Source organism: Anolis carolinensis, unplaced genomic scaffold (genome assembly GCF_035594765.1).
Source record: "Anolis carolinensis isolate JA03-04 unplaced genomic scaffold, rAnoCar3.1.pri scaffold_7, whole genome shotgun sequence".
In the NCBI taxonomy this organism is placed as follows: domain Eukaryota; kingdom Metazoa; phylum Chordata; class Lepidosauria; order Squamata; family Dactyloidae; genus Anolis; species Anolis carolinensis.
In genome coordinates, this window is record NW_026943818.1 from 20544349 (window position 1) to 20558491 (window position 14143).

At 44.5% G+C, this 14143-nt stretch overlaps 2 protein-coding genes across 2 annotated transcripts; both read right to left on the reverse strand.

The window, feature by feature from the left end:
- Positions 1-277: 277 nt before the first annotated feature.
- bcl7b (BAF chromatin remodeling complex subunit BCL7B) lies at positions 278-4865 on the reverse strand. The gene is made up of 6 exons (XM_003228838.4): positions 4687-4865; positions 3209-3284; positions 2808-2904; positions 2447-2611; positions 1715-1794; positions 278-1435 (listed from the first exon to the last, which is right to left on the reverse strand). The coding sequence occupies exons 1-6, from the start codon at positions 4839-4841 to the stop codon at positions 1343-1345; spliced, it is 666 nt and encodes a 221-aa protein (XP_003228886.2). The 5' UTR covers positions 4842-4865; the 3' UTR covers positions 278-1342.
- Positions 4866-6717: 1852 nt separating this feature from the next.
- tbl2 (transducin beta like 2) lies at positions 6718-14119 on the reverse strand. The gene is made up of 7 exons (XM_008122678.2): positions 13886-14119; positions 11540-11664; positions 11170-11354; positions 10007-10158; positions 9554-9680; positions 7816-7971; positions 6718-7236 (listed from the first exon to the last, which is right to left on the reverse strand). Exons 1-7 carry the CDS (start codon positions 14052-14054, stop codon positions 6780-6782), a joined length of 1371 nt encoding a protein of 456 aa, XP_008120885.2. The 5' UTR covers positions 14055-14119; the 3' UTR covers positions 6718-6779.
- Positions 14120-14143: the final 24 nt, after the last annotated feature.

Here is a 14143-nt window from a genome sequence, read left to right on the forward strand (position 1 = left end):
CGCTGAGCTGTTGAAATTGCAGACCAAAAGGTCGCAGGTTCGAATCCGGGGAGCAGAGCGAGCTCCCACTGTTAGCCCCAGCTTCTGCCAACCCAGCAGTTTGAAAACATGCAAATGTGAGATCAACAGGTACCACTCCAGCAGAAAGGTAACAGCGCTCCATGCAGTCATGCCAATGGCCACATGACCTGGAGGTGTCTATGGACAACGCCGGCTGTTTGGCTTAGAAATGGAGATGAGCACCAACCCCCAGAGTCAGACACAACTGGACTTAACGTCAGGGGAAATCTTTACCTTTAATAATTAATTTTAATATTGTAAAGTATGAAATAAATAAATACAATAATGGTAACAGTAAGGATTCTAGTCCGCAATCTCTGTGGGCACGCACACTTTCATCTTTTGTCCTCGTCTCGCTCCCGATCCCACCCTCCCACCACAAACGCAGTCTCTCAGACACCTTCTAGTTGAAATACTTTAATTTTAAAAATATTCTCTTCAGTGCTAAAATATCTCTTTTGCGTCCCGGGGGGAGGCCAGGCGGAAGGGGAAGGCGGCAGAGGCAATGGCGGCCGGCTCCCAGGTCAGTCGGGCAACAGATCCGCTCCAGGTTTTCACACTGGCTTTAAGGGAGTTCTCGGAATTCCCAAATTCGATCCTGATAGAGGGCTGACACCATGTTGGTTCCCTTTGCTTCCTAGGGAAATTCCATCCCTAAGCAGCCACAGCGACTTGGAGAACGCCTTCAAAGCAAGTCAAATTGCGGCATGGATTTGCTGCCCAGCTGGGTCAGATTGGGCCACGCTGGCGTTTTCCGCTCCCCACCATATTGCCCGCCTTCCGGCTCCTTTGCCAAGAGGAGATGGCAACGGAGTCGTGGCTCCTCCCGGCGCGAATGGCTTCACCCCACAAACTATTGCACTGCATCCCAGCCGGTCGCCCATCAAGTCCTTGCGTTCCCCCCAATAAGGAAGCATTGGAGGGGGGAATCGGGACCCTCAGGGGCACCTGGTTAAGTGCTATCGTACCTCGTCTTCCTTCGAAGGACCCCCCACCAGACAGACACCCCAGGAAGAAGAGGAGGGAGAAAGAGCAAGACAACAGAGGCCCCGGGGCCCCGTTCCTCCAGCGTGCAAGGGGTTGGGGCAAAAGGGGGGATTATTGCACAGGCCACAGCGGAGGGAAGGAAGGAAGGAAGGAAGGAAGGAAGGAAGGAAGGAAGGAAGGAAGGAAGGAAGGAAGGAAGGAAGGAAGAGCGGATCTTGGAGGTCCCACAGAAGGAGAGACCAAAAAGGGCTGGCGTTTGGGGCCCCATCGCACAGCAGAGGCGGCGAGGGGCCAGCTAGCTCTCAGGGGCCGGTTGGGACACGGCATTCTGCTCAGGACAAAACTTCTTGAGTGGCGGCGCCCCGGTGTCCTCCTCCAGTTTGGGTTCCTAAAGAGACAAGGGAATATATGAAGGACCACCGCCATGCGAATTAGAACAACAACCCAAAACAACAATTCATATAAAAACAGATACCATTACAAAATAAAATCACATTATATAAAATTTTAATCATATCCAACGTATCTGGACATCATGTGCATCTGGTGAGTGTGCACCAGGTTAAGATGGCAGTCTGATGTTGCAACTAGGATATAGATCAAGGGAAGTATTATTCCCACTCAAATTTGGGAGTCCAGACAATGCCTGGCTCGTTCTGTGCTTTACCTGCATCTCAGGCGGAACCGGCTCCTCCTTGGTCAGGGTGGGCGGCTCATCAGCGACCTCCGTGGAAGGAACACTGGGCTCTGGAAAGGGAGGCAGAGAGGAGGGTTTGCGATGACATCTATTTCTGGCTTCATGGCCATTGGTTGGGAGGGCTCTGATTGTGTCTCCCTAGATGGCAAAACAAGGTTGGACTGGATAGCCCTTGGAGTCAGCATATATCTACCTTCTCTTTCTTTCTCTCAACCATATCTACCATCTCTCTCTCAATCTTATCTATGATCATTTATCTTTGCTGGATGGCCATCTGTCAGGAGGGCTTGAATTGTGTCTTCCTGTATGGCAGAAGGAAGGGTTTGGATGACCTTTTGGGGTCCCTTCCAGGTCTAGGATAGATCTATCACACCTATACACAGATATATATTCAGTCATATCTATCATGTCTAGGGCCATCTATTTTTCGCTGGATGGTCATCTGTCAAGAGGGATCAGATGGTGTCTTCCTACCTGGAAAACAATGAGATTAGATGACCTTTGTAGTCTCTACCAAGTCTAGAGTATATCTCTCATATCATAGTTATTGTGCCTATGCCATCTATCTTAGGCTGGATGGTCATCTGTCGAGAGGGATCAGATGGTGTCTTCCTGGCAGAAGGGGGTTGGATTGGATAACCTTTGGGGGTCTCTTCCAATTCTAGGATTCCACAATCCCATCTCTGCAGGGGCCCTGCTTACCTTCCAGAGGCTCCTGGCCCAGTGTGGGCGGCTGCGAGTCATCCGTCCGGAAGTCAGAGGCATGGCTGGGGCTCATGGACTCACTCTGCTGGGGGCTGGAGGCCGGGCTGCTGTCCGGCTTGAGCTGGAAGGTGTCCGAGAGGGAACTCTGGTTGCTATTCTCATCTGAAAGAACACACACACACATAGAGAAAGAGATGTATTTTTTGACAGAAACTGGATGGCCATCTGTGGGGGAGAAGGGGCTTTGATTGTCCTTTTCCTGAATGGCAGAAGAGGGTTGGACTAGATGGCCCTTGGAGTCTCTTCCAACTCTATGCTTCTCGGATTCCCATGGTTTCTGCTCCAGAGCCCTACTCACCTTGGAACTCCAAGAGGAGGGAAGAGTTGGCCGTCGCTTCGGTCGGAAATCCGTTGGCCTCCCGGACAGGGCCTCCGCCGGACTTAGATTTCTCTTTCTTGAAACCAAGAAGAGAAGGAAGGCCATGAGTTGGGCTACCAGCAGAGGCTGGCTGGCCATCTGCTGGGAGGGCTTTGATTGTGTCTTCTGGCAGAAGGGGGCTGCACCGGATGGCCTTTGCAGAATCCCTTCCAACTCTATATGACTTGTGTTTTCTTGGCATATCCCAAGATATTTTTTGCTAAGCTGGATGAGGGTCTGTTAGGAGGGCTTTGATGATGCTTTCTTGCCTGCCAGAAGGGGGCTAGAAGGGACGGATGTGTCTCCTGCCAAAGGCATCAATGTCACCATTTGGGACTTACCTCTTTGCTGTCCGTCACAGGGACCCACTTGAATATCCGCAGGGAGGTGTCCCCCACCGTCACCCACTTCTTCTCCCTGGAAATATATATCAATGTCAAAGTATGTCTGTCTGTGCCACATAAAATTACTGCTAATCTTAATTTATCTATATATATCGAATTCAAAGTACAGTAGAGTCTCACTTATCCAAGCCTTGCTTATTCAAGCCTCTGGATTATCCCAGCCATTTCTGTAGTCAATGTTTTCAGTATATCGTGATATTTTGGTGCTAAATTCGTAAATACAGTAATTATAACATAACATTACTGTGTATTGAACTACTTTTTCTGTCAAATTTGTTGTATAACATGATGTTTTGGTGCTTGATTTGTAAAATCATAACCTAATTTGATGTTTAATAGGCTTGTCCTTAATCCCTCCTTATTATCCAAGATATTCGCTTATCCAAGCTTCTGTCGGCTCGTTTAGCTTGGATAAGTGAGACTCTACTGTATGTCTGTGCCAAATAATAATAATAATTTATCTATTATTATTATATATCAAAGTATGGCTGTCTGTACCACATAATAACAATCATCAACTATCTCTATATACCAGTCAAGGTATGTCTCTCTGTGCCACATAATTAATATCTATATATTAATAATAATATTAATACTATACTAATATTATTATACTATAATAATAATAATAATAATATAATACTATACAAATATTGTAATATATAGTATATACATATAATATTAATAATAATATTATGATGTAATACAATGTAATAATAATTATAATTCACTATTATAATTGTATATTTATATTGCATGCAATATTACTATTAATATTGCAATATAGTCGTATAATATAATATATTGTGTGTATATATACTTGTAAACCGCCGTGAGTCCCCTTCAGGGTGAGATATAAATGTCGCAAATAATAATACTAATCATCATCATCATCCTATCTATCTATGTGTCTATCTATCCATCTATTCCTCTATCTATCTATCTATCTATCTTTATATATACCAGTCTGCGAGGAAGACCAGCCCAAACAATGGCCGGCCTACCGTTTGCCCTAAAAGGCAGTATGTATGTATGACAGTATGTAAATCGACTATGCAAATAAGTTGAGAATATGCAAATCTTCCGGCCTAGGCCTCGAACTGGGTCGCCTACCGGCAGGGAAAGACCCACCCTTGCCCCCATGGCAACCCGAGCTCCTCAAATCCTATTGGGCTACGTAAACGCCAATCCAATGTCCCTTTCTAGCAGTACCCTGATTGGCCGCCCTCGCCACCAATCGCGTGGCTTACTCGGCTGCTTTCTGAAAAGGAGCTCCATTCCGCGCGCCAAACGGCTAACGCGGATTGGCTGCCGCGCTGTCACTCAAACCGCCTCCGCCGACGATTGGCTGAGGGGCCGGCGTGCTCCTTCCTGGAGCCCCCTCCCTCCTCTCCCCTTCACCGTTTCCCCCTCACCACTTGCGGACGCGCTCGATAGCCGCCATGACTTTTTTGATGTCATCCTTGGCGCGGCTCCGGGTCTCGGCCCGCACCGACCGGCCCGACATGGCACCCGTTTGGACCCGGCGACGACTCTCGCCGCCGCCGTTCTCCGCCGAGAAAGTGCGCATGCGCGCGCTGGACGCCCCTCCCACACCGCCCTGCGTAACGTGTCATCGACCTCGCCCCGCCCACTGGAAGGCGGCGGGGAAGAGCAGGCCAGCGGAGACTGCGCATGCGCCAAAGTCTGTGTGCTGGAGAGAAGAAAAGGATTCTATGGCAGGCATTGTCAGAGGTTGTGAGTTCTATTGGAAACTAGGCAGGTGGGTTTATATATCTGTGGAACGTCCAGGATGGGAGAAAGAACTCTTGTCTGTTGGAGGCAAGTGTGAACCTTGATTAGCATTGAATAGCCTTGGAGCTTCAAAGCCTGGCTGCTTCTTGCCCCACCTCCTCCAAGGTGAACAGAACAACCTAAACTGGGTTCTACAGGCTAATGGAGACTCCCCCATAGACATCAGAAGAGCTGCAAGACCATTAACAAGCAACAAAGACCCAGCTAACATCTCCCAACAAAGGATTCCCCCAGGCAGGAAGCAGCCAAGCTGCAAAGTTATTCAGTGCTAATCAAGCTGGCCAATGGCAACATTCACACTTGCCCCCAACAGACAAGAGTTCTTTCTCCCACCCTGGACCTTCCACAGATATATAAACCCCACTTGCCTAGTTTCCAACAAACCTCCCAACCTCTGAGGACGCCTGCCATAGATGTGGGTGAAACGTCAGGAGAGAATGCTTCTGGAATATATAGGCTGGAAAACTCACAGCAACCCAAAAACCATAATAATTGTAGATTTGCGAGAAGCACAAAAGAGTGGATCGACGACAAATCGGATAGGATAAGAAACATAATAATAATTATAATAAATACCCAATAAAATAATTATAATAAATACCCTATGAAGAGAGTTCCATTTTGTCTCTTTACATCAGCTGGAGGCCCCTCCCCCCAATAACATGCTATGCTAGTTATATATATACACACACACAATATAATTTACAATAATATATAATAATTATAACTGTATATACATACAATATTCATAATATTATATTGTAATAGATATACTAATAATACAATATAATAATATTAATTATATATTATATTTTACATGTAATATTACTAATAATATTACAATATATTGATATAGTACAATATAGTAATTTATTGCCAGTATTGTACTATGCTAATAACATAATATTGTATGTAAATTTAATTTGTAAGCCGCACTGAGTCCCCTTCGGGGTGAGAAGGGCGGGATATAAATGTAGCAAATAAATAATAATACCCCATGAAGATCTGAAGCCTCGTATTGCCCCTCTTGTGTATCCCACAATCCATTTGTGAGATCAGATTTGGTGGTAATGTGCGGTTCTTTGCTGTTTCTCTGATGATTGCGAAAGCATACAACTTATAGGACCCAAAGCAACTTCCACATTAAAACCATACACAAAAGGGAACCTTCTAAACTGCCCCAGATCCTACTCTGATATCAGATGTCAAAACAGGAAGGTCTTGGAAGGGTACATGGGGATGAAATAGGAGTTTTTCTTGCCCGGGACAGACAAAAAGACGATGTAAAATATTCCAAGTGAGGCCTGACCAAAGCAGAAGACAGTGGGACTATAACTACCTTGATCTGGACACTAGATTTCTGTGGATACAGCCTAGAATTGGATTGCCATTTCACACTTGGTTCATGCTCAGCTTGGAGTCTACGAAGACTCCGGCGTTTCTTCCATATGGAGTTTTCTCAAGCCAAGCATCACTCATCCATATCCTATAATCAGGGGTTTTGAAACCTCCTACATGATTTCCACTTGACTTGGACAATAGAGGCCTATGGAGGCAGTTTAGGATTGCATTTTTTTTTGTTGACTCATGTTCAGCTTTAAGACACCTAGATCCACTCTCTTACGACCAAAGAAACCCAAGGTGGTCGAGAATTGTGCAAAAAAATACTATTTTGTATTTATTAGCTCTCCCAACGCACAACTGAAAAGTTTGCTCAGTTGCGCTTGCCATAGATGCTGTCCAGGGCGCTCTGGGCACTGGCCACCTGCTTCCGCAGTCTCTCCTTGGTGGACTCGTTGGTGGCCTTCTTCATCAGGGTTGCCATCTCCTGGATCACCGCCTTGTAGCCCACAGTGTTGTGGAAGATCCGGATGGCCCGGTCCCCAGCCGAGGCCAGGAAGCGGCCACTAACGTCAAAAGCCAAGTCCGTGATGTGCTCCCCGTGGACGCCCTCGAAGCGCTCCTCCTCCTCGCCTTGCCGGGTGTTGTAGAGTGTGATATTGGTGCGGCTGGAGATGGCCACGGCCCGGGCGTCCGGCGAGAGGGCGATGCGGCAGGGAGCTTCTGCCGTGCACTTCCCCGTCAGGAGGAGATAAGGGTCCTGCTGCTTCTTGTACTCCACATCCGTGTCCCACAGCTTCCATGTCCCGTCCTTCGAGACTGTTGCCATCCTGTTCCGGGGGGGGGGGGGGGGGAGGGGGGAAGGAAACATGAGCCTACAATTTATTTATTATTTATTTATTTACTACATTTATATCCCACTCTTCTCACCCCAAAGGGGACTCAGAGCGGCTTACAAATCAAATGAACATACAATATATTTTTAAGGTAAAGGTAAAGGTTTCCCCTGATGTTAAGTCCAGTCATATCTGACTCTGGGGGTTGGTGCTCATCTCCATTTCTAAGCCAAAGACCTGGCACTGTCCGTAGACACCTCCAAGGTCATGTGGCCATTGGCATGACTGCATGGAGCACCGTTACCTTCCCGCCGGAGCGGTACCTATTGATCTACTCACATTGGCATGTTTTCGAACTGCTAGGTTGGCAGAAGCTGGAGCTAACAGTGGCCGCTCATGCCGCTCCTGGGGTTTGAAGCTGGGACCTTTTGGTCTCCAGCTCAGTGCTTTAACGCACTTCGCCACCAGGGCTCCTACAATATATTATTAGCATAGCACAATATAAGCATTAAATTACTATATTGTACTACATCATTATATGGTAATAGAGACAAGCTCTATAGGGTTCCTTACCGCCTGGAGTCGTTGGAGAAGGAGAAGGAATACACGCCAGCTGTGTGGCCCTTCAAGTCGAAGGCTCTGACCACCTCCCGGAAGTCTCCTCCACCTTTGCCGAAACACACCTCCCACACCTTCACGTCCGGGGTGAAGCCGCACGAGGCCACAAACCTGAAGGAACAGAAGGGAGAAATCCTACTGTCTGCACAGGCATTGGTCCCTTGCATAAAATCACTGAGTTGGAAGAGGCCCCAAGGTCCATCCAGATCAATGTCCTTCTGCCATTGAAAACTATCCAAGCCCTCCTGACAGATGGCCATCCTGCTTATGTTAAAAATACATATCATATAATTGGAAGACTCCAAGGGTCATCCAGTCCAGTTCTGCCATAAAGGAAGACACAATCCAAGCCCTCCTGACAGATAGCCATCCAGCTTGTGTTAAAGACACATATCATAGAATTGGAAGACTCCAAGGGCCATCTAACCCTCTGCCAGGCAACAACACAGGTTAGACCTGCCTTTACTGTCATCCTATGAGACCTATGTCTCCAGGTATGCTGGTTGGTTGGCACACATACTCTTCATGGTCCAACTTCAAAATATATGAATGTATTTGCAACTCCTGTTTTATTGTCCTACTGTGTTTTATTTTTTGTATATTGTGCAATGTATTTATGCTGTTGTTTTGTAAATTATGCTGGTCGGGCCTTGCCCCATGTGAGCCGCCCCAGGTCCCCATGGGGAGATGGTGGCGGGGTATAAATAAAATTTTATTATTATTGTATGACACAGCAAACAAGATAGATACGCTGGATTTCGTTTCAAAAAACAACAAGTCAAACCCTTCCCAAGTGTCTAGGACTGTGTGATGTATTTTCGGATGATGCGCGCAGATCCCAGTAGGGTGGCCTATTATTATTATTATTATTAGTAGTAGTAGTAGTAGTAGTAGTAGTAGTAGTAGTAGTACCACAAATGTTCCTCCATCACTTGATGGATCTGGACCAAATTTGGCACACAGACCCTTCTTGATTCAACTTAAAATATTGGGTTTGGCTGCTGCTATGTGACATATGTATGAGGAGAAGGGAGGGAAGGAAGAAAGAAAATTTTGTTTTTGTTTTGGGCCTGGCCCCATGTTAGCCACCCTCAGTCCCTTTGGGGAGATGGTGGCAGGATAGAAAAATGAAGTATTACACTTCTCACTTATCCAAGCTAAACGGGCCGGCAGAAGCTTGGATAAGCGAATATCTTGGATAATAAGGAGGGATTAAGGAAAAGCCTATTAAACATCAAATTAGGTTATGATTTTACAAATTAAGCACCAAAACATCATGTTATACAACAAATTTGACAGAAAAAGTAGTTCAGTACGCAGTAATGTTATGTTGTAATTACTGTATTTATGAATTTAGCACCAAAATATCACCATATTTTGAAAACATTGACTACAAAAATGGCTTGGATTATCCAGAGGCTTGGATAAGCGAGGCTTGGATAAGTGAGACTCTACTGTATTATTATTATTATTATTAAGGGAAAGAAAGGAAAGAAGAAAAAGGAAAGGCGAAAACGTATGAGGAGAAAAGGAATAAAGAATAAATAAGGGTATAAGGGAAGAGGAAGGAGAGATCGTCATCAGCTGGCTGAACCACGGCTGCTTTAAGTCTCATTCTGGGGAGAAAAAGTGGGGTATAAATAAACATAATAATAAAGATAATAATGATAAGGAAAGACAGGTGACTCCTTACCTCCCACAGGGCGAGACAGCAGCAAAGGTGTTGTTCATCTGGTTCGTGTTGATGGTGGCCAAGACCTCTGCCTTCAGGTCCCAGATGAGGATGGTGGTGTCACTGGAAGCAGTCATGATGTATTTTCCTGGAGGATGGAAAGAGATGAGGGGCCTTTTGTGGCACATAAAACTGAAGAAGCATCCCTTAAAAGGAATGTGGCAGCTGGTAGTTTCATAATGCTAGATTTTTTAATATCACATGTTGAGGATCCATTATTCAGAATTCTGAAATACTCCAAAATCCCAGCCTCTGAGGATGCCTGCCATAGATGTGGGCGATAACATCAGGAGAGAATGCTCCTGGAACATGGCCATACAGCCCAGAAAACTCACAGCAAGTGAGTTGACAAAAGGTCAAGGCAGAGGAAAAGTTTGCCGAGGCCTTGGATCCACCTCAGTGTCACTTCCTCACCGGTGTCAGCAACTCCAATGTTGATGATGGGGGCCTTGTGCTGCTTTGGGAAATCCTCTGCTGTAGCGATGTATGTGAAGCTGCCATCCTCTTTCTTGGTCATTTTAAAGAGCCGGAGAGTGTCCCCGTTGGCCAGCCAGGCAATGAAGGCCCTGCGGAAAGGAAGCACAGGCCTGGGATGCAAGTCAGAGAAGCTGCAGGTTCCTTGGCCTGACAGAGCACTTGATGAACCAATATGAACACACCATATTTGTTTTATATTGTCTGTATTCACCTGGGCTTGGCCCCATGTAAGCTGCCCCGAGTCCCCACGGGGAGATGGAGGCAGGGTATAAAAATAAAATTATTATTATTATTGTTATTATTATTATATTATTGGAGAACACAGAAATGCTGGACCACTCTAACCACCATTTCAGATGGCACACAAGAATGTGGACAATTTACTGTAGCACTTTATCTGTTATCTTGAGTTTACAATTTTTATAATGTGCACTTCATTTAGTATATTATCATAACCTCGCTGTTTTTAATTCCATGTTTTATTAAGTGTGTTTTTATATCTAGAGGTTAATGTTTTAAATTTTATAATTTGCGTATGTTCTTGCTCATTGATGTATTGTATATTGTTATTGTTTTTATCTGGTATTATCTGTGAGCCGCTCCGAGTTCCCTTCGGGGGAGATGGAGGCGGGGTATAAATAAACTTATTATTATTATTATTATTATTATTAAACAGAAAGGAGGAAACCATGAAAATGAACAAAATCTGGCTATCAATATTTTTTTAAAACTCTAAAATTAGGACAGTAAATAAAGAACAACACTTGGAAACAATCAGAGCCAGCTAACACCTCCCAAGAAAGGATTCTCTCAGGCAAGAAGCAACAAGGCTTTTCAATGCTAATCAAACTGGCCAATTGCAACATTCCCACTTGCTTCCAACAGACAAGAGTTCTTTCTCCCAAGCTGGACTTCACACAGATATATAAAACCCACTTGCCTAGTTTCCAACAGACCTCACAACCTGAGGATGCCTACCATAGATGTGGATGAAACGTCAGGAGAGAATGCTTCTGGAACATGGCCACACAGCCCGGAAAACTCACAGCAACCCAGAATTCTTATTCCCGATATACTATACTCCTTGGCTGCCCCTTTACCTGGAGTCTGGATAGAAGCGAACCAAAGTGGCGTGGTCCAGTTCCACGTTGGCTCGCATGTAGCGATGCTCCCGCTCCAGGAAGTCCTTGGTGCTCCATATCCGCACGGTCCGGTCATCGGAGCAGGACGCCAGGTACTTCCCGTTGCTGCTGAAGTCGAGACAGGTGATGCTCCCACTGTGGCCCTGAGGAAAGAAAGAGAACCAGAAAGAGCCATGGGATTGTCTTGAGAGAAGTCTTGTGATGGGGAGAGGAGGCAATAGAGCAGGCACGGGTAAACTTCTGCCCTCCAGGTGTTAGGAATTGTGGAAGTCCAAAAGTGACATCAAAATGGATTAATTCCACAATGTAGATGCACCTTAGAACTCACCTTCAGGGCGGCTGCCAGGAGCGGGTGGGAAAAACTGTGCTGTTGGGGTTTCTCTTTCCGAAGCCGCTGATGCTGCTTCTGTTTCTTTATCAATGAGGTTTTACTGGATGCTTCACTGTCCAAATCTAGAAAATGTAAAGACCATTTTATTGAGTAGCCCTTAGGCCATATCAAAGTACCAAGCCAAACAACCAGGTTTGAAAAGACCTGATTACATTCTATACAAATACAGTAGAGTCTCACTTATCCAACATAAACGGGCTGGCAGAACGTTGGATAAGCGAATATGCTGGAGATTAAGGAGAAGCCTATTAAACACCAAATTAGGTTATGATTTTACAAATTAAGCACCAAAACATCATGTTATACAACAAATTTGACAGAAAAAAATAGTTCAATATGCAGTAATGCTACGTAGTAATTACTGTATTTACGAATTTAGCACCAAAATATCACGATGTATTGAAAACATTGACTATAAAAATGCGTTGGATAATCCAGAATGTTGGATAAGTGAATGTTGGATAAGTGAGACTCTACTGTATTAAATAAAACATTTGTAACAATACAATAAATAAATATGATAAAACTGAGTGTGTACATCATATTTCATTGTCATCCCTACAATTTACCCCAATCAGCCCCACATATGTGTTGTTGCCTTTTATGTGTTTTTAATGTAATTTTTTATCCTGCATTGTTATTTTAATTGATATATTGCATTACTGTTTTATCTGTCTTATATTGTGATTGTATTATGTTGCTTATATTTTGTCCTTGTGTTGTTTGGGCCTCTGCCCCATGTAAGCCACCCCGAGTCCCCATGGGGAGATGGTGGCGGGGTATAAATAAAGTTTTTTTATTATTATTATTATATGTGGATCTCAAACGTATTGTTTTGCTCAAGTACAGAGACGCTTTATATGTTATTTTTGGATCTTGACCACACATAAAATACGTTGTTCTGGTGTGCAATTCCCAATGCATTGTCTGTTTGAAATATGGGCCAAGGAACAAATCTCTCACCTTCTGATACAGTTTACAGTCAAATAATATATGTGCTAAATCCTCAATTTCAGGTGCTCCACAGATACATAACCATTCATTATAAGTGATGTCATTAAATCTCCCATATGTAACCATTGTACCAAGCTGTATCTTAATAGGCATATAGGAAAATAATTTTTCATTCAAGAGAATTATAGTTACCAGACAAAGTATATAAATATATATATTTAAAAACATACAGGTAATTCCAAACTCAAAGATTTTTTTTTAAAAAAACCCCAAACACTTGGGTGTTTTGGATATGGGATACTTAACCTGTATCTTAATAGGCATATAGTAAAATAATTTTTCATTCAAGAGAATTACAGTTACCAGACAAATTATATAAATATATATATATTTAAAAACATACTTTGCATTTTGTATTTTACACAAATCTTGCTGTCAGCTCTACCTTGCAGTATCTTGCGTATTACCTTACTGCCATGTGAAATAAGTATATTATAAATAAGGTAAAGGTTTCCCCTGACGTTAAGTCCAGTCATGTCTGACTCTGGGGGTCATCTCCATTTCTAAGCCGAAGAGACACCTCTACGTTGTCCGTAGACACCTCCAAGGTCACGTGGCTGGCATGACTGCATAGAGCGCCAATGTTACCTTCCCGCTGGAGCGGTACCTATTGATCTACTCACATTGGCATGTTTTCGAACTGCTAGGTTGGCAGAAGCTGGAGCTAACAGTGGGCGCTCACTCCGCTCCCAGGATTTGAACCTGGGACCTTTTGGTCTGAAAGCTCAACAGCTCAGTGCTTTAACGCACTGTGCCACCAGGAGCATTTTACTCTATTATTATTAAATGTATTATTGTATTATTGTTGCTACTGTTACATTTTTTACTCTATTTTTATTATTATTAATAATACCTTTATTATTTCACTCTGATCTTATTATTATTGCATTTATTATTTTACTCTATTTATTATTACATGTATTATTTTCCTGTATTTATTATTATTATTACATGTATTATTTTACTCTATTATTATTAAACGGATACATAAGCACATTTACATTGGAGAAGATGAGAATAATGATTTGATCAGAGTTGGACAGTTTGAACCTGGGACCTTTCGATCTGCAAGTTCAGCAGCTCAGTGCTTTAACACACTTCGCCACCGGGGCCCCACATATTATAAATATACTGTCATAAATGTATATGCTTTGTCCTCAATATGTTGGCATACAGTGCCAGTCTTGAGCCCATTTGACAGAAGGGACCCAAAGCCACGCCCCCAACTCCCGGGGGCGTGGCCTAGGCCACGAGGCCCCGCCCCCTCACCGTCTCCGGCGCCGCTTGGCTCTTGCTCCGCTTGGCCGCGCCCCTTAGCGCTGGACTCGGCTTCCTCGCTGCTCGTCCCGCTCCTCCACCGCAGCAGCAGGAAAAGCAGGGCGACGAGGCCGCCGAGGAGCAGCGAAAGGCCCGCCAGGGACATCGGCACCGCCTCCATCTTCCTTCCTCCGCCTCCTCTCGGCCACCTCAGCGCTGAGTCCGCGCAGGCGCAGAAAGGACGACCAATCGCTGGCCTCGCCTCACGTG

Bases quoted from the DNA above. Each gene is read 5' to 3' on its own strand.
- tbl2 (XM_008122678.2), bottom strand. From the start codon at position 14,054: ATGGAGGCGGTGCCGATGTCCCTGGCGGGCCTTTCGCTGCTCCTCGGC. The intron at 11,665-13,885 runs GTGAGGGGGCGG...TACATTTTCTAG, and splicing joins GCCAAGCGGCGCCGGAGACG to ATTTGGACAGTGAAGCATCC. The intron at 9,681-10,006 runs GTGAGGAAGTGA...TCCATCCTCCAG, and splicing joins CATTGGAGTTGCTGACACCG to GAAAATACATCATGACTGCT.
- bcl7b (XM_003228838.4), bottom strand. From the start codon at position 4,841: ATGCGCACTTTCTCGGCGGAGAACGGCGGCGGCGAGAGTCGTCGCCGG. The intron at 2,905-3,208 runs GTAAGTCCCAAA...CTTGGTTTCAAG, and splicing joins CTGTGACGGACAGCAAAGAG to AAAGAGAAATCTAAGTCCGG. The intron at 2,612-2,807 runs GTGAGTAGGGCT...GTGTTCTTTCAG, and splicing joins CCTCCTCTTGGAGTTCCAAG to ATGAGAATAGCAACCAGAGT.